Source organism: Idiotropiscis lumnitzeri, chromosome 11, assembly GCF_059441095.1.
Source record: "Idiotropiscis lumnitzeri isolate Australia: NSW breed Sydney's pygmy pipehorse chromosome 11, RoL_Ilum_1.0, whole genome shotgun sequence".
NCBI classification, from domain to species: Eukaryota; Metazoa; Chordata; class Actinopteri; order Syngnathiformes; family Syngnathidae; genus Idiotropiscis; species Idiotropiscis lumnitzeri.
The window spans coordinates 18,440,544-18,460,340 of NC_142401.1; the positions used below are offsets into that span (position 1 = coordinate 18,440,544).

Consider the following 19,797-nt stretch of genomic DNA (forward strand, 5'->3'; position numbering starts at 1 on the left):
AATTACACTTTAGACAGGGCTTTAGTGCCATCTTGTGGCGTGTTTGAGTGTTAAGGAACTATAGATATAAAAAATTGTGAATGGACGATGGAGTACTGCATACCACTCCAAAATACAACCACAATATTTCAAGTATTGTAATGAAAGGCAGACTTTTTTTATAGAGCTCCTGAGTAGAGTTGAGCAGGTGTTAAATGTCTGGCCCATGTGAAGCCGATTTAGTCCAGTTTAGAGTCAGCGATAAAAAAAAAAAAAAAAAAAGTAGAGGTGTAAATTCAGAAATTGTTCAGGAATTGTAATGGAAACTGAAACCGGATTGTTTGCCAAGTCAGCGCGTCTAAAAATGAATGTTCCGCCCGTGTTGTGATAAGTGTGTGATCTGTACAGGTGGCATTGAACATGTCACGTTGAGGATAAGCCGTCCTTCTGGTATAAAAGGCAAAAAAAAAGTGGGAATACTGCACATTTATTTTTGGGAAACCACAGACATGTTGAGGTTTCTGTTGCTGACCACTCTCGCCGCATTTGGTAAGATTTGTCTGATTTTTTTCCCATTTGACACCTCACCCACAATGAGTATAATGACATTACTGCTTGTTTTTTTCTTGCTTGGCTCAGTGCTGGCTGAGCTGGAGCCTCAGCCGCGGTTCTTGGAGGATGACGAAGCCGAAGAGAGAGTCGTTGGAGGTGAGGTGGCAAGTCCCAACTCCTGGCCCTGGCAGGTAATGACTTTCAATTTGACCCTGTCATACTTGGTTCGTATATGCATGCACCTCTATGAAGATAAAGTATAATAACAAGTTTGTTTAAGTGTGTCCATTTATCTTCCATTTGCTTTGTTGTGAGGTGTAGCACAGGGTTTGGTGCTAGACCTCATGCTTTAGTTTTTGTGTTTTTTGCCACTGCTTTTGGCTCACAATTCAATTGAGGAATAACTGTCAAATTAAACAGCGGAAAGTTAAAATAAATAATGGAAAAATAATACAACTAAAGGAAGGAACATGAAAACTGCTTCTGAACGTGTACATGTTAAAAACATTTAGGATGTCAAAACTTTTTTCTTAATTTTTCATACAATATGCGGTCACCAAAAAGCTAATAACAAACCTTTGAATGTGCAAACATAACCACTCGAAAGATCAGGATTGGTATCATTCCTCTTGAGAGCTTGCTGTTGAGTTGCTCATTTGAACCAGGTGTGTTGGAGTAGGCAGACATATGAAACACGTAAGACAGCGGACCTTGAGGACTGGAGCTCGACTAGCCTGATTTAAAGCAGCTTAAATGGAACAATAAATTGCAAAAAAATAATAAAAAATTATAATTTTCTACATTGAAAACCAAGACTATTTTAAAAATCTAATTTGAATTCATGTTTACTCAAATTGGCATTCATGTGCATGTTTTAAAAAAAATAAATGGAAAATGAAATACATGATAATACACACCAAAAAAAAAAAAAAAAAATCAATCGATATTTTGGTACAAAAAAGTAGAATTTGTATCTGGTTTTACAGGCATTGAAATCCATGTGTGTTCTAAAACAACATAAATACAGCAATTTAAATACAATTAAAATAATCCCATGTACTTAAAATAAAAAATGAGTTGTTTACTGATTTTTTATACCCATGTAAAGCACATTTTATAACATTTGACGTGTACTTCCCGTGTTGTTAGATCTCTCTTCAGTACAAATCTGGCAGCAGCTTCTACCACACCTGCGGAGGAACTCTGATCAAGAGAGGCTGGGTGATGACCGCTGCTCACTGCGTTGACCGGTGAGAGCGCAAACATGACTGGCCATTACTTTTGACTCTGTGTCAGGGTTATAATAATTAGGAATTTTTCGCTATGGTTAATTTTACAAAAATGTTTGTCTTAGATTCTGTTAATTTTAATTAGTTTAGAGCAGATTTGTTAGATAGAATTTTTATGGATTTTTTTTATTTTATTAATTTTATTGTTATTATTTTTTAAAGCATTTTTACTGAATTAACAAGATTATTTTTTTCAATTGGAGTTTGAGTTATTTCATTGCTTTTCATTATGCACCGACCATTTTCTCGCAAAAACAATTCTAATGAATCATATGCATCACCACAGTTCTAGGACTTGGCGCGTGGTTCTGGGAGACCACAACATCAACAACCACGAGGGCAGAGAGCAGTACATGAGTGTGAGTCGCGTCTACCTTCACCCCAGGTGGAACTCCAACAACGTCGCCGGAGGGTTAGTGATGCTATTTTCCCCCATTTCCCTGAACGCACCTTCAAAAATGCATTCAGAAGCATATCATCCAAAATGTTATGTCTCTCGTCTCTTTCAGTTGGGACATTGCTCTGCTGCGTCTGTCCTCTGAGGCTTCCCTCAACAACTACGTCCAGCTGGGTGCCATCCCTCCCTCTGGTCAGATCCTGCCCCACGACAACCCCTGTTACATCACCGGCTGGGGACGCACTCAGAGTGAGTATGACACTTTTCTCTTGCCTACGTAATATTTTAGACAACATTTTGACAAAGTTGAGAACGACATGTTTTACAATATTACTGCAACTCTGCACACCTGACAGAGGACGTATGACGTCACAAGCTTTGTAGGTGGTGTACATCTCACTCTTATGGCGAGTCTTGCATTCTAGACCACATCTACACGTTCAAGTCGTGTAGCCTTTATGATATAATTTTTTTTATATAGAGATTTTAATGTTTTGTGTGTATTCTCTTCATCATCAACAATTCATCCAGCAGGGGTCTTCTGTCCTGTTCCTCGAGTTTCCCGGATGTTTTCAATCACTCCCTGCTGCAACACTCCTGATTCAAAAGATCGGATACTTGGCAAGGTCTGCAGAATCTAGATAAGGATCCTGATCATTTGAATCAGGTGTAGGGAGAGATGGAAAACATCCAGGAAACAGCTCCTCGAGGAACAGGATTGAAGACCCCTGGTAAACAGGATTCATGCTCTGAGCTGGAACATAAGGGCTTTTTTAAAGGATTTTTTTCCCTAACATTCAAGAGTGAATAGTTTCATTTTCGTAGGGATGGTGAGGAAGGGCTTTTACTGGAGCATTCAGTCACGTGTACATTGCTAATTTTTTTTGGGACATTTCATTGTCGCGAGTTTCTATGTTTTTGCATGTCTGCCACAAGGTTTTCGGAAGGTTTACTGTATGGCTGATCAGGCAAGGGCTTTTCCTGTCGACGTAGGTTTTCTCTCTGTTTGTGAAATTTGCCCTCTCGGACTGTTTCTGATTTTATTTTCAACATACATAGTTAATATTTTTTCTGAAAAAAAAAATCACATAAGATTTAGAAAATTTGCAAAAGATTTGAGGTTTCCACAAAGTGTTTTGAAAGGTTTCGGGCATTTCAAGAAGGACTTGTTTTCTTTTGAACATTAATAGTCAATAGTTTACATTTTCTCAAGAATTCCCAAAGACTATTTTTTGGAACATTCATACGGATTAGTTTTCAATGATTACACTTGTAGGGCTGATCCTAAAGGTATTTTGGGGACAATCCATAGTCAGTTGTTTTTCTCAAGATTCCCCAAATGATTTGTCAAGGTTTCTGCAAGGTTGGTCCTGAAAGGGCTTTGGGCTTTGCTTTCCCAATATACAGTATCATGCCCCGGCACATTTACGGTGTTGGAAAATAGTTCACTTAATAAAACCGTGCTTATGTTTTAGTTTGATTTCCTGCTAAATTCTAGTGAAAATTTAGTGAAGATTTTCTCCCACCCTCTGGTACCCCATAATCTATACACTGTGTTCCCACTGTGTCGTCCAGCCGGAGGTCAGCTGTCCAGCCAGCTGAAGCAGGCCTACCTCCCTGTGGTGAGCCACAAGACGTGCACCAGCTATGGATGGTGGGGCAGCACGGTCAAGACCTCCATGGTCTGTGCCGGCGGAGGTAGCGATTCCGGTTGCCAGGTGACAAGAATTTACATATTTATTATCCACAGGAGCCAGAACCTATGTAAACACCAACTGTCCATAAAATGTGCTTAGAAAAATGATCTTTATTTCTTTTAAATTGCCTGTTTGAAGCATTGGTACTGTGAACAGAGATAACTACAGAGTTCCTTGTTAACATTTATGTTCAACAGTTTAACTTTATTTTTTTTGTTGTTTTGCCTCTCTCTCTCTCTTTCTCTCTCGCTCTCTCTCTCTTTCTCTCTCTCTCTCTCTCTCTCTCTCTCTCTCTCTCTCTCTCTCTCTCTTCTCTCTCTCTCTCTCTGTACGGCCCTGTACAAAATGGGCCAACCACTGCTGAAAACAACAGATATTAAAAGAAAAATGGTGGAGCAACAAATGTCGGCAGATACTCACAGACATATATTGTTTATCCTCTGTGAAGAATGACCAATATTATTGAGATTTACTGAGGAACTCCATGTATATCTGTGTTATACTGCCCCCAGGTGGCCAAAACAGAAAACATGATGGAGCAGCATCTTGTCCATTAAATTTAACCAAAATAAATACATTCTGTTGCTGTGTATTTTTAGGGCGGGCATGTGATAGCATGCTATTTTACTAAATTAACTTTGAAATATTTCAGTTAGGATTTTTTGGGGTGGCTTGGATTGGGTGGATTAGCGGCTTTTCATTTCATTTCAGATAGTAATGTAGATTTGAAATACAAAACAAGTAAGTCAAGTTAGCACTGCATTTTCTTGAAATGTGTTGTGGTTTTGTACTCAGGGCGACTCCGGCGGCCCCCTGAACTGTAGCGTGGACGGCAAGTGGGTGGTGCACGGTGTGACAAGTTTCGTGTCATCATCCGGCTGCAACGCCTACAGGAAGCCCACCGTCTTCACCCGTGTGTCCGACTACATCAGCTGGATGAACAGCGTCAGTATTCAACTCCAATCTTTTGAGTGAATTAAACATGATACATTTGTTGTATTGCCATTTGTCACGCAAAGTGAGCAAGTTATTATCCATTTTTTTGGGGAAAAGAATTTGTTTCTAAAGTTCTCAAGTTTTCACAATAGTGATTCATCCCTCTTTACTTTGTTTTTCTTCCAGATAATGGGTTGAAAGGAAAAAGCAACTGGAGACTGAAGAACTCTCGTGATTGCTTTTATCTGTTATTCCATTGGAATAAAATGTCCAATACTATCAATTTACCTTTGTCTCATTTTTTGGCCCATAGACAGAAGTCAGAACATAAAATAACTGAATGAAAAGCAGCTGATCTAGTCAACAAAGAAGATTAGATACATTGTGTGTTTTTGGGCTGTTGTATTATTACCACTAAACACCAAAGAATGTAACCCAATCATTATTATTAATCATAACATGCCTCATAATGGTTCATTTGTTTCAAAGGGAGTTTGATTAAAATATCATTTCCTATTTTTCTTGAAATGTTATTTAATTGTGTCTTTGTTTTTCATTATTTAAAAAAAATAAATTTTGTTTGTGGGGTTGTTTACATAGCGCTGCATTCAGCTCAGTTATTGTTCTTTTGGTAGACATACAGCACCATCTAGCTGATGCAGAGAAAACATCCACAGTGCTTGGTCAAGTTAAAAAGAAGAAAATAAAAATTTAATTTAAAAAATGTGAAAATGTGTGAACTATAGCTGTTATTGTTATTATTATTATTATTGTTATTATTATTATTATTATTATTATTATTATTATTACAAGGACATATACAAGTATTCTACATCCAAGGACGATTGTGTCCTTTTATCGAATGTTTATATTCAAATAAATTATACATTTATTTTGTTTATAAAATGTAATGTAGTCTATTTAATGTTAGCTCCTGAACGCAGTTTGGAATCAGAATGTCATGATCCGCGTCAGGCATGACAGGGGTTTTTGTATTGTTTTCGTGTCATGCGGTTTTGTTATTGTTTTCGTCACCTCCCTGCCATGTGCACTTTGTTTTTGTTTTGGTCAGCTGTGATAGCGCCTCCCCTCAGCACTCGTCCTCACCAGCCACGCACCTGTTCCCCGTTACCCTCATCACACACCTGTTTCCCATCTGCTCCCCTGATCACTCGGACTATTTAAGCTTCCCATACCGACAACGCAGTGTCGGGTCATTGCCGCACTTTCCGGACTTCCACGACCACGTTTGTTACTGTCAAGTTCATGCTCTCGTTCCCGTTACGTCCCTCAGCGTTTTGCCCCGGCTTCTGTTCCTCGTCCTCCTTTTCTGTTAGTCACGTTCTGGTTGCCCTTGTTCCCTAGCCCCATGCCACGTTGTTTGTCCTTGTTTGTTTCAGTTAATAAATTCCCTTCACGTTACTCACCTCTCTGCCTCCTCGCCTTTTGGGTCCACCTCCTCCTCGCCGTAAGGCGAACCGTGACAGAATGACCCGACCGAGAAAGAAGTACCCAGCGAGGGGCTCGCGGCGGGGTCATGGACACCACCGCACGGACAACCTCCCTCAACCTGCCGATCACCTCAGCGCCACGTCTGCTACACTCCCCTCGTCTCCAGGTTACGTCATCGATGGTTTACCCGTCATTCCACCCCATCTGATCATCGACTCGGATCACGAGGACGATCTCGAGTATTTCTACCGTCTTCCAGACGCCCAGCGCAACCCGGACTCAATCAGTGACCAGATTTCTGAACTTCAGGCCCACCTTGCTAAACTGGAAGCTCGCATGGCCCAGAAAGAGGAGGAGCTGCTGACTGTACTGGCAAGGAGGGAGGAGGAGAACCTCACCCAGAAGAGGACCCGGGAACTGGAAGCTCAGATCTCGGAGCTGCAGGAGGATCTGGAAGCGGAGAGACAGGCTCGCAACAAGGCAGATGAGGGGCGCAGAGACCTTGGAGAGGAGCTGGAAGCTCTCAAGACTGAGTTGGAGGACGTTTTAGACTCAACTGCAGCACAGCAAGAGCTACAGGTCAAATTTGGAGAGAGCGAACAGCAGAGGCGGGAGATGGCTGACAAGTTGGCCAAGATGCAGTCGGAGCTGGACAATACCAACAGTCTGCTAACTGAAGCCGAGGGCAGAAACATCAAAGTCAGCCAAGACCTGTGTTCAATGGAGTCGCAGCTGCAGGATGCACAGGAATTGCTTCAAGAGGAGACCCGCCAAAAGCTGAGCCTCTCCACTCGCTTGCGGCAGCAGGAGGATGAGCGGAACGCTCTGCGGAAGATGCTGGCTGAGGCAGAGGAGGGCAAGAGGAACGCGGAGAAGCAGGTCTCCTCACTTCAAGCCCAGCTGATCGACATGAAGAGGGCTGACGCTGATCAGGTCCCCCGTCGTGGCTGCGCCCGGCCCGAATGCTGCGCCCGGCCCGCAATCACCTCCACGTCAGCTGCAGCAACCCATGTCGCCGCCACGTCAGCTGCGCAGACCATGCCGCCTCCACGTCAGCTGCAGCAATCTACGCCGCTTCCTCACCAGCTGCAACCTCCAAAGTCCTGTACCGGCTCCTCACCAGCGGCCGAGCCCCCTTCCGGCGCCTCGGCCGAGTCCCAAGTACCCGATCCAGCGGAGCACGCTGTGTGTCCGTTTCAAGTCCAGGTTCAGGCGGAGCACTGCCTGCGTCCGTCCCAAGTTCACGTCCCGGCGGAGCACGTCCTGCGTCCGCCTCAAGCTCATGTCCCGGCGGAGCACGTCCTGCGTCCGTCTCAAGGTCAAGTCCACGTTCAGGCGGAGCACGTCCTGCGTCCGTCTCAAGATCAAGTTCACGATCAGACGGAGCACATCCCGCATCCGTCCCAAGTTCACGTCCCGGCGGAGCACGTCCTGCGTCCGCCTCAAGCTTATGTCCCGACGGAGCACGTCCTGCGTCCGTCTCAAGGTCAAGTCCACGTTTAGGCGGAGCACTCCCTGCATCCGTCCCAAGTTCACGTCCCGGCGGAGCACGTCCTGCGTCCGCCTCAAGCTCTTGTCCCGGCGGAGCACGTCCTGCGCCCGCCTCAAGTCCACGTTCAGACGGAGCACTCCCTGCGTCCGTCCCAAGTTCACGTCCCGGCGGAGCACGTCCTGCGTCCGCCTCAAGCTCATGTCCCGGCGGAGCACGTCCTGCACCCGTCGCAAGTTCCTGCCTCGACGACGGTTAACAATTCCCCGCCGTCCCAAGTCACGTTCGCGACGGCGTCCAAAGGACCGCCGTCGTTTCCCGTCTCTGTCTCGGCGGTCGTCGACGACGCGCCGCCGCCCTTCGTCTCTGCCTCGGCGGCGTCTGATGAACCGTCGCCGCCTCCCGCCTCTGTCCCGGCGGTGCCAGAGGAACCACCGCTACTCCTCGCCTCTGTCTCGGCGACGCTCGACGACGCACGGTCGCTCCTGGTTCCTGTCTCGGCAGGGTTCGACGACCCGCCGCCGCTCCCGGTTCCGGTGCCCGCGATGGACGACGGTCCACCGCCGCGTCACGCCTCAGCCTCGGCGACACACGACGACCCACCATCGCGCCCCGCTCTGGCCTCGGCAGCATCCGACGACCCGTCGCCACTGCTCGCCTTGGTTCCGGCCGCGCTCGACGACCGACGGTCGCTCCTGGTTCCTGCCTCGGCGGTGGACGACGACCCACCGTCGCTCCACGTTCCTGACTCGGCGGGGTTCGACGACCAGCCGCCGCTCCACGTTCCTGTCTCGTCGACGCTCGACGACCAGCCGCCGATCCACGTTCCTGTCTCGGCGGGGCTCGACGGCCAGCCGCCGCTCCACGTTCCTGTCTCGGCAACGCTCGACGACCTGCCGCCGATCCACGTTCCGGTCTCATCGACGCTCGACGACCAGCCGCCGCTCCACGTCCCTGACTCGGCGGGGCTGGACGACCAGCCGTCGCTCCAAGTTCCTATCTCGGCTGCGCCCGGTCCGCCGCCGCTCCAAGCCTCTGCCTCGGCTGAGCCCCTCGACCCACCGCCGCTTCTCGTCTTAGCCTCGGCGGCGCACTCGATGAGGCGATCTGGGCCTCCCGGACGCCCGCCTGAATGGCCACAGTCGGACTCCCTGGTTTGGCCTCCCGGACGCCCGCCCGAATGGCCACGACTGGACTTGCGGGTTCGGCCACCCGGACGGCCGCCTGAATGGCCACGAAAGGACGCGCTGGTCTGGCCTCCCGGACATCCGCCAGACCGGCTTCGATCACGGGTCGTTGACCCACCGCCCGACCCCTTCCGCCCACCCTCGTTTTTGGACATGGTTTTTCTTTTTGTTCTTTTTGTGGGACGTCTGGAATCCGTCCCTTAAGGGGGGGGTACTGTCATGATCCGCGTCAGGCATGACAGGGGTTTTTGTATTGTTTTCGTGTCATGCGGTTTTGTTATTGTTTTCGTCACCTCCCTGCCATGTGCACTTTGTTTTTGTTTTGGTCAGCTGTGATAGCGCCTCCCCTCAGCACTCGTCCTCACCAGCCACGCACCTGTTCCCCGTTACCCTCATCACACACCTGTTTCCCATCTGCTCCCCTGATCACTCGGACTATTTAAGCTTCCCATACCGACAACGCAGTGTCGGGTCATTGCCGCACTTTCCGGACTTCCACGACCACGTTTGTTACTGTCAAGTTCATGCTCTCGTTCCCGTTACGTCCCTCAGCGTTTTGCCCCGGCTTCTGTTCCTCGTCCTCCTTTTCTGTTAGTCACGTTCTGGTTGCCCTTGTTCCCTAGCCCCATGCCACGTTGTTTGTCCTTGTTTGTTTCAGTTAATAAATTCCCTTCACGTTACTCACCTCTCTGCCTCCTCGCCTTTTGGGTCCACCTCCTCCTCGCCGTAAGGCGAACCGTGACACAGAAAGACTAAATGAGACTCTTTTTCCCGCCTAAAAATATGTAAGTTATCTAACTGCCCGTCTTCTCTCTCATGGCGTATCGAATGAGCAGGCAGCACAAGAGGTCAACAGTCCAACATTAATAATGCAACACAGCCACGGTGTGACAATTTGCCCGCCAAAAACATTCCATTTGTCTGAAGGTTATTAATGAAATACTAATTGCGACTACACTTGACGTTTTTAATATTGTCAAGAAATCCCAGCTGAATATGACATCATACAGTTAAAGAGTGAAACAATGCACTACTTTCAAGTACTGGTTGCATTATTCATGACGTTATCATACAGTTCAGTCGCACTGAGACACTTTTTATACATGATACCACTGCGTGTTGTTATCTTAATTTCAGTCGATAAAAAATGAAAATATGCTTGCTTTGTTGCAATGCCCTAGCGTCGCGCTCAGTCGTCACTTTTATGAATAAGTGTTCCACCTTTCCACATACAATTACGTTTGTCCTCTACTTCTGTTTGTTTTTCATGAGCTTTAGGAATAGATGTTGGCACATTCGAAAACCAGCATTTTAGTCATTCTTTCGGTGTGCGACACAAGCTACTGCTGCCCTCTACTTTTTTCCCCCTTGAGTCCATCCATCCATCTTCTTAACCGCTTCTCCTCACTAGGGTCGCGGGGGGTGCTGGAGCTTATCCAGCTATCTTCGGGCAGTAGGCGGGGGACATCCTGAATTGGTTGCCAGCCAATTGCAGGGCACACAAAGACGAACAACCATCAGCGCTCACACTCATACCTAGGAGCATTTTAGAGTGTTCAATTGGCCTGCCATGCATGTTTTTGGAATGTGGGAGGAAACCGGAGTACCCGGAGGAAACCCACGCAAGCACGTGGAGAACATGCAAACTCCACACAGGATGGCCGGAGCCGGGATCGAACCCACGCCCGATGCTGTCTCTCACTGTGAGGCCATCGTGCTAACCAGTCGTCCACCGTGCCGCCTTCCCCCTTGAGTTTTATGAAAAAATGATCTCACATAGTAAATGCAATGTTTTAGTTATTTTACTAACCAATGGTGTACCATAGGGAAGGTATATTCTGCCCACTATGTTTTTCCATTTGTCTTGATCTTTATATAAAAAAAGTCTCTTATTAAACCTATCATTTTAGTCCTTCTCCTCCTCATAAAGGGAAGCTACCTCTGCCCACTACTTGATTTTTATGACTCAATGTTCTAACAAATAAAACATTTTAATATTTGGAAAAAATGTGCTATGTATTAAAAACAAAAATATATATATAATTCCTTCTCATATCCATATTTTGCAGTATGTTCACCTATTAGAATATGGGTTAAAATGTGATTCTTTATTCTAAACAGTCTACTAGGGAATGTGTATCAAACTCAAGGCTTGAGGACCACATCTGGCCCTCCAAATCATTTTATGTGGCCCGCGAAAGCAAAGGACAATATGTGCATCAACGTCATGTTTCTTGCTAAAATTGCAAATTGTCTTCACTCTTACGAATTTTGAGGTATTGCAAGCATTTTTGTTCCTAATTTCCACTTTTCAACTGTAACGTAAAATGTAATAAGATCTGAGTAAACTGTTTTCAATGGAACTCTGATTTCAAAGCAAGTTATGCATCCATTTATTGCATATGGGTTCTCAGTCATAAGGGTCCTCCGAAGGAAATCATAACTGTGAGAACAAATTAATTTGTCAATCCTGGTCTCGGGAATTTATAATGCATATATTACATTTACAAACAGTTGAAGTTGAGAAGAATAACTTTAATTATTTGCATCAGGGGGCGGCACGGTGGACGACTGGTTCGCATGATGGCCTCACAGTGCAGAGATCGTGGGTTTGATTCCGGCTCTGGCCTTCCTGTGTGGAGTTTGCATGTTTTCCACGTGTCTACGTGGGTTTCCTCCGTGTACTCCAGTTTCCTCCCGCATTCCAAAAACATACATAGCAGGTCGATTGGGACATTCTAAATTGCCCCTAGGTATGAGTGTGAGCGCGGATGGCTGTTCTTCTATGTGTGGCCTGCGATTGGCTGGCAACCAGTTCAGGTTGTATCCCGCCTACTGCCCGAAGATAGCTGGGATAGGCTCCAGCGCCCCCGCGACCCTTGTGAGGAGAAGTGGTACAGATAATGGATGGATGTAGTTACAAGAAAGAATAACTTAAAATATGGTGTTGTAGGCGTTGTAACTTAATGTACAGAAAATTGCAGATGCTGCTTCATTTGTTAGTGCTACAATCAGTTTGAACTTTAATGACCACAACATAGAAAGTGACCAGTTTTATCACATTGTACAGTGGATGCAACACATCACCTTTTTTTTTTTTAAAAACAAGCTTTAATTAACCTTATGCTTTTGATCAACCACAGTTCATAACATGAATGAACCCATATAATAAGGCACGAGGCACATTACAGAAACCTGTGTATTCAGTTTAAATTTGTGACATTCTGCACCTAAGGAATAAATATATTTGAATTATAAACCCATTAATAGCCATTTTAGATCACTATCAATCTCTTCACAGCATCCTCGGCACCAGGGTGAATGACTCAAGTTGTAAGTGGTCACACGCTCTTGGACGGACGGGGTAGAACCAGCTTGAGTCCGATATCCACCACGCAGGACGGCATGTATGACAGCGGGATCCATAGGAGCTTGGCATCCCAACCGGCGCTGTAACGGGTCCGAGGATACACGGCGGTCAGGGCGTGCTCCATGCAGCCGGTCACCTTGGTCAGGTCCGAGTCACAGATGGCATTCATGATGAAGCGCTGGATCCGAATGTCTGCAAATAATCATTCACCAATCATTGACTGGTGAGTAGTTTTACTTTATTTTAGTTATATTGTACATGCACATGAGGCAAGGTCCCCTCTTAACTTCCACAACATCCAATGCTCAACTTAGCTTCTCCCCAACATACCATACAACGCTTGTCTCTCAGTTAAGATGTATCACTTCAACATACAGTACTTCCTTGACACTAATTATTGTACTACATTCCTATTTAGACTCAAAATGTTTGAGAACCAAAGCTTTTTATCTTTGTTCCGTATGTTTGGAAGTCATTGGATTGCAAACGGCGTACCTAATGTTTTGGCTGGTGAGTGTATTGTAAATTGTTACCATTTGCCATCCTACTTAAGCAGTCCACTCACACTTGTCCAGGTATTTGTCCCCGTAGCTTGCTTGCACTTCAGGGCTGAGCTGGTTCCACAAGCGGTGCAGTTCCCTCTCGATGGGCTCCAGGCTGGTCACGGCTGTCTTGAAGAAGCCAGGCTCAATGATGCACACGTTCACCCCAAAGTAGTTGATATCTCTCCTGTGAACAGCACCATCTCATGTTAATATTACTTTGTGATTGAACTGACAGTAATGTAGAAAAACAATCTCTCTCAATCAACAATCTCTTTATTTTATTTGTTTTACTAACATTTTAAAGGAGAGATATGATGCATTTTTTTCACAATTGAAAACAGTTCCCTGGTGTATTGAGAAAAAACATCAAAATTCTCGAAGGATCAAAAAATATGGTTCGCTATATGTATACCCTTTTTTTAAGCATCACTCTCAAACCTCAAACTGTTCTGAGGGGGCTGTTCGGTCTCATGCAAATCAGTCTCAGCACACCCTGCCCCCTCGATTGCGGAGCCAATTCAATGGACAATGCATGTCACCATGATGAGCGGGGAAAGCATGAGGGCGTTACAATGAGGCGATTGAGGGCTACAACTAGACAGTGTGAAGAAAAAAAGTGAGCGGTCATACTGACAGTAAATGCATGGATTATACTCGTTCATGATTATACTCGACTATATTTGTTCAACGCTTCATCATCAAGCTACAAAATTACACTAATTTGTGAGGTGGATGTGTGAAGGTGGCGCATGCACACATCGCCAAACACATATACTATCTATGGTATCTGTTTGCGGAGGATTCAAATTCCAAACGACTAGTTAATCACTCGGACACAGTGCTGAAAATAGACTACATTACTTAATTTGATTTTAATTATTTAATTTAATTGGTTTACCTTACACTGACGTTTGGTAACAAGCATTAGTCGTAAAGATGCTAGCTTGTATAATAGCCAAATAACAATATAATTAGTACATCTTTTGATTTTCCATTCTCGTTTGAAAATGGATGACACACAATGAAAAAAAAAAAAAAATTCCATATAATGCCACCGATGGCGCCACTGGCTCCACAACGGTTGTGGAGCCTTGGTGAACAAAGAACCTTTGTCCCAAGTCATGCAATCCTTTCAAAGAGTCTGAAATCTCATTACGTGAAGGCCTCCTCACCTGAGGCAGTCAGAGAAAGACTCTACAGCAAACTTGGAGATGCAGTAGCCACCACCATTTGCCGCCACCCGGCCTAAAACGGATGCCACGTTGACCACGCGTCCGCGGGCTTTCTTGACCAAGGGCAGGAAAGTCACAGTCATGCCGATCACGCCGTTCATGTTGACCTTGAGCGTGCTGTGGAAATCTTCCACTTTCATCCACTCGGTGGGGCCCATGGGCAGTGAGCGGCCGGCATTGTTTACGATACCCCAGAGTCCTTGTGGGAGAAATAGCAGAGAAGAGGGACAAATATAAAACAGAGGTTAGAGTTTGTATACAGAGTTTTGTATTTTTTCCCTTATTACGAATGTATTTGTGGCAGAGAATTAAGGCATTTAAGAATTCTGCATTCTTGAAAATTGGCAGGAACGTCACACTTTATCTAGACGTGGTGGTAGCAGCCAGAGAGTGACCAACAGTGGCCACCATGTAGCGCTGCCCTTGCTCGGAATTTAAAGGGACCCTAGAACTCGTTTTGTTGGGAATTTCATCGTAAATTTGCACTCCTTCAGCCTGACGGAATCCCCAAAGTTGAGAGAAAGATGACTTCTTCTCCCTTTGTATAAACATAATACTCAAAGAGCATTAGCAATGAGCTGTTTTAGTAGAACGGTTTTGTACATCACTAACCGCACCTTTTTCTGTTCTATACGTCATTAACTCAGCGCAAACTCCGCCCTCACCGACAAACTGCGCAGGTACAGCAGGATTAAGGGGAAAAAAAACATAAATATTTCATAATTATACAAAACATTAGGAAATTAATTCAATAAATATTGCACATAAGTAAATAGTGGGTCTATTATGTCTGGCTTGCATGGTTGACATTCTTTCCCATAACGCCACGGGTTATGCGAATGCGGAAGTAAATACCCCGTGGCATTATGGGAAACGATGCCAAGTGGGGAAAAAAATGCATTGCAGGGTTGCACTATAGACTTTTGTACACTTTGTCCTTTTACTTCTATACTTTTCTTAATCCCCAATTTTTATGAGTAAGGCCGGAGGGTCAAGGCTGGAAGGCTACCCAGATTGTGGCAGGAAGGTGGGGTACTGACCGGCAAAAAAGGGTCAAGTGCCCAGCTCTGCGCTTTTCAATGTGTACAAGTACGGCTATGAAAGACTCTGTGAGAAAATATGTATATGGAAAAGGCAAGCCTTGCCCAGAACAACTCATTTTGTAAACAGAAGCACGTGTTACCAGGCGAGCCATGGCCACGCCCACCAAAATCAACTCGTTTGTCATTCTACAACAAAGCGGAATTTCGGCACCCAGAGGATGGTTGTTGTCGTCGCTGTAATCATGTCAGTGGACCTTTAAAAAGAGTATTTTGTTGTCATGAATTTTAACGCACTGTGTGGTGTTGATTACTGGTGAGGATTACTGCATAACTTAATGTTAGCAAACAAATCGCTCACCACTGTCGCCAACCTCCTTCTTGGTCCACTCCATGGCTTTCTGGATGCTGTCCTGACTGGTCACGTCCAGCAGTACCGTCTTCAAGTAGGGCCCAGTCATCTTCTTCAGCTCCTCGGCTCCTTTTTCGGTGAGGCAGCCGGCCAACACGTGGAAGCCCTTTCGTTCAAGCTTCTTGCACAGCAGGTTTCCAAAGCCCGAGTCGCAGCCGCTCACAAAGACATATTTGTCGGCCACGTCTTCGATCTCCAGGCTGTCTCTGTACAGCCATGCAGCAATCCACAACACCGCAAAGGTGGCACTGATGTACAGCCATGCATTGTCCCTGACAACAGAAAGCATGTAAATGAGAAATATAATAGAGCGGTAGTTGACTAGTGAAGTGGTGTTCTTATAGCAGAAAACAGGTGCACACCAAGTCTCAGTGTCTGATCTTTTTTTTTTAGTTCTATAAGGGATGAATGAATTTATTTCAGTATTTCAATTTGAAAGTGACGCGTCATCATCCACACCATTTATCCTGTACACGGTCGCGTGGGTGCTGGAGCGTATCCTTGTTGACAATGGGTAAAAGGCTCACTACAGCCTGAACTGGTCACCGGCCAATCTTGGGGGAAATACAGACACCATCGCTGAGCGTGAACCGATCCCACACTGGCCGCACACAAAGAGGCGAGTGGACCACTACACAATCAATGATTCTTCAATATGAACGTGAAACTGGATATTATACAGTCTCATTCGACATACAGGAAAATACTTTTAAGAAGGCTAATTTCTAACTAATTTCTAGCTATTGGCAATAATCATCAAACATGAATTTGATTATTTTTAAAAACAAGAAAAAATATTTTTTAGCAAGAACATCAGAGTTTTCTTATTGTAATTGGAAAAGTGATTTCAAAATGACTTTGGCTATTCTACTATGAGGATAATCCATTTTTTTCATAAAAAGCTCAATGTATTTATTCTATTATCTGGAAAATTATATTAGATTGCATTTTTTATTTTATCAATTTATTTTGGAGAAATCAGTGAATAAATAATGATTAACATGAGGCGTTCTGAGAGGCCTTTCATAAGGTTAATTGTTTGCAGGTCGTTTTAAATTACAATTTCATCCACAAAAGCATTAGCTTGACTTACTTTTTTTCACCAAGGTCACTAGGTGTTCCCTTTTAAAGGGACACTTGATCCAGCTGAACATTGGCACTCATATAATAAGTTTGCATGTAAAATGTCATCAGTACTAAAATTCACTCTATATAAGACACTGTAGTTATTTAAGGGCTTTTTTTGTGATGATATTTATGATAAATTGGCACGCCCCCTCTTGGAGCGTAGCTCGTTATTTTTTTCCAGTTTCAGCGTCTACTTCACAGCAGGGAGGCAAGTGTTGTAATACTGCTCGAATTCTCAGTTCTCAGTTGCGTTGTCTACCGATCGAATCCAAAATGCAAATACACATTACTTCTCTTGTCCACTTCAACCTGTGAAAGTATAAAAGCGTTCTGCACATGTATTTGGATTTATTGACATCAAACGTGAGCTCACAATATCAAAAATTCCGTGCAAATCTCTTCTCCTTTTACACAGGTCAAAGCAGAACAGGGCCTGTATATGCATACAGAAACCCTGAGTGGTTATATTTCTGACATTTAGCTACAGTTAAGTTTTGTCAATTGGGGGCATGTATCCACAAACATTTCGGGGCCGTTTGGTCCCGTTATTTTGACATTATTAGCGACGTATTTACAATGACTTTTAATGGTCAAATTGGGAGTGGTCCCTCCCTTGACTTCCTCCAATACATAGAGAGAGGGGAGAGGGGCGTGGCCAAAATCTTCAATACCAGGAGGCGCTTTTAAACTCCTGAGTTTTGTATTGTTTTCTCCAAAACAAAATTGTTAAAATAAAAAATACAATCTAATACCATTTTCCTGAAAAAAAATATTTGTTTTCGAATTATAATTAGTTTTATAAATTTATTGAAAAACTGACCATGTTGGCTGGCTGATGCCTTTAAGTTTTTTTTTTTCAGAACAGCATTTTGGTTCCTGGGTCATTTGACCAGAGCATGTTTATCATCCAAAAACACATTGTTACTAATCTTTCCAATTGCTGATTGCACTAGCAAATGCTTTACTTACTTTTTTAAAAATAAAAATGTTTTCAGTACATTTTTATACTTGAAACAGATCTATTTGTCCCACAACAAAACATTACTAAAATGTTCAACACTTCTTACCCTAAAAGCTCATAAACGAACTCCATGTTTACTCTGCCTCTTGACTCTGAAATGGTTTTGCAGTCACCTGGAGGACTGCAAAGCAAAAGCAATGCAGTATTACTTGAAAGGACAACTGGCAGATCATACACATTTTTTATTTAAATTATAATTGCGCAAAATCTGACTGGAGCGCAACACTGCTTTCCATGTAGGTGTTCACTACGAGTAGTATATTCCTGCTTTGGGCCACATGAGAAATATTTGTCTAATACTCTTATGGTGGACAGAAAGGCATTTGTGAGGGATCGTGGGGGGGTTGGGGGGGGCGCATTGTTTGTAAGTGGCCATGTAATGCCCGTGACAGAGCTGCTTAAAGGCTGTTGGTACCCAATTATTTTCCAGCCTTATTACTGGTTAAAAAAGGATCATTCTATATTCCAATAGCTCAATTGAATCAGAGACTGCACCACTTTGGCCACCAGTTCAATTTGAAATGACTTTCTTGGAACCTTGGTGTGGGCAAAGTATAGCCCGCGGGCTGGAACATGGCCCTTTCCTTTCTTGAACCTGTCCCACTGAGCATGTGCATTAATCAGAGATTATGTAATACCGTTGCATCCTTTTAGCCACCCCCCCATGAAAATTTGTCCATGAAAATGAAGTTATTTATACATCATTTTCTTCTTAAAAGATTTTTAATCACTCTCAATTGATTTATTGAAATTGAAAATAACTATACATTATTGAATATTAATTGAATGTAATACCATGGAGAAGCAATTTTACATATACAATTAACATACATTTGTTTTTATTAAATAATTTGTGAATTAATTAAACCAATTCAAAATAATACAAATAAGATATTAAATAAATGTACATGCTCTCACATTGAACATTTTGCTTGATCTTACCTTAACGTGACCTGCTAAAGAGCATTTAAATTCCCATGACGTAATAAGAACCACAATGAATTAAAGTGTCACACATTGAAACATTGTCATGAAACATTTGCTTAGAGCCAGGACACATTTTAATCTCTTACCTTAACACACCACTAACAACATCACAAAAAGTGAACACTCAAGTTAATTATGTACCTTCTGCCAAGTAGTGGGAAAGCATTCATTTATTTTACTTAAGTGGGTAAATTAATTACAATTGTGAAATTTCTTGCCACAATGGTGGAAGCTGTGGGAATCTAAGGTGATTATTAATATGAGCAAAAGTAAAAAAAATACTATGCAAGCTCGTGTATATAATCAACTATTGTTTAAAAAAAAATACTGTCATCTTACCTTTTTTCTGTTTTGGAGAAGTGATGGATGTGTACAAATTATTCTCTGTGTAAGATCACGTCCCACACCATGAGGGCCGCTCAAAGAGAGGCTTTCACTCGCGCTGCTGCCACTTTATCCCTTAAAACAAGTCCGCCATTGCTAATCCCAAATCCATCAAGGCATTTGTTTTGTGCACATGTGCAGAAATATGGCAAAAGGTGAGCATTTTGTTCAAGTCATTTAGATTAGACAATTTCTCATTGTTTTGCAGCATTGCATTCCTTTCACATTACTTTGGCATCAGTAAAATGTTCTTTTAATGTGCACAAACCCAATAAAGATTTAATTTAAGCGTGTTAGTCAATGTATCGTAATCCCACTTGTGAAAGCCTTTTGTGAGATTTAAACATGTGCCCGATGTAAAGGGAGGCGTTTGTTTGCTGGTGTGTTATACAAATGTTAAAGCTTATTTGTGACAATGATAAAACTATCTGTTCATTCATTTTCTACAACGTTTTGCTTCATTAGACTCACGGGTGAGGTAAAGTTGGTGCCATCTGACGTTTGGGGCAAGAGAACCATCCTTTATTGGTGAGCAGTCAGTCCACTGGCAAACAGAGACAAACAACTAATCACCTGCTTCTTCACAATATTTCTTGAGTCCTCCTCACTTAACCTAATATGTATGTGTGGAGTCTACTCCAGTTTGCTTTGGGTGACAGACGCAGACTAGACACTGGACTGGTCGCCTGACAATTGCAGA

The 19,797-nt window shown here is 43.7% G+C and overlaps 2 protein-coding genes across 4 annotated transcripts; one reads left to right on the forward strand and one right to left on the reverse strand.

The window, feature by feature from the left end:
• The first annotated feature begins 407 nt into the window (after positions 1-407).
• Positions 408-5,133, forward strand: LOC148327763 (elastase-1-like). 2 transcript variants are annotated; one of them, XM_088309274.1, is made up of 8 exons: positions 408-528; positions 619-722; positions 1,681-1,781; positions 2,107-2,232; positions 2,330-2,466; positions 3,793-3,935; positions 4,710-4,859; positions 5,037-5,133. In XM_088309274.1, exons 1-8 carry the CDS (start codon positions 489-491, stop codon positions 5,046-5,048), a joined length of 813 nt encoding a protein of 270 aa, XP_088165400.1. In that variant the 5' UTR covers positions 408-488; the 3' UTR covers positions 5,049-5,133. The 2 variants fall into 2 exon arrangements, with proteins under 2 accessions (XP_088165400.1, XP_088165399.1); XM_088309273.1 differs by having other exon boundaries at positions 4,710-5,133.
• Positions 5,134-11,948: 6,815 nt separating this feature from the next.
• On the reverse strand, positions 11,949-19,182 carry rdh5 (retinol dehydrogenase 5 (11-cis/9-cis)). Of its 2 annotated transcripts, XM_088308880.1 has the most exons (6): positions 19,053-19,182; positions 17,773-17,847; positions 15,527-15,849; positions 14,066-14,324; positions 12,914-13,077; positions 11,951-12,540 (listed from the first exon to the last, which is right to left on the reverse strand). In XM_088308880.1, the coding sequence occupies exons 2-6, from the start codon at positions 17,796-17,798 to the stop codon at positions 12,320-12,322; spliced, it is 993 nt and encodes a 330-aa protein (XP_088165006.1). In that variant the 5' UTR covers positions 17,799-17,847; positions 19,053-19,182; the 3' UTR covers positions 11,951-12,319. The 2 variants fall into 2 exon arrangements, with proteins under 2 accessions (XP_088165007.1, XP_088165006.1); XM_088308881.1 differs by lacking the exon at positions 19,053-19,182 and having other exon boundaries at positions 11,949-12,540; positions 17,773-17,843.
• Positions 19,183-19,797: the final 615 nt, after the last annotated feature.

Coding starts and splice junctions, on each gene's coding strand:
- LOC148327763 (XM_088309273.1), top strand. CDS start 489: ATGTTGAGGTTTCTGTTGCTGACCACTCTCGCCGCATTTG. Junction 723..1,680: donor CCAACTCCTGGCCCTGGCAG/GTAATGACTTTC, acceptor CCGTGTTGTTAG/ATCTCTCTTCAGTACAAATC. Junction 3,936..4,709: donor GTAGCGATTCCGGTTGCCAG/GTGACAAGAATT, acceptor TTTTGTACTCAG/GGCGACTCCGGCGGCCCCCT.
- rdh5 (XM_088308881.1), bottom strand. CDS start 17,798: ATGGAGTTCGTTTATGAGCTTTTAGG. Junction 14,325..15,526: donor GAAGGAGGTTGGCGACAGTG/GTGAGCGATTTG, acceptor TTCTCCCACAAG/GACTCTGGGGTATCGTAAAC. Junction 12,541..12,913: donor GGACAAATACCTGGACAAGT/GTGAGTGGACTG, acceptor GATTATTTGCAG/ACATTCGGATCCAGCGCTTC.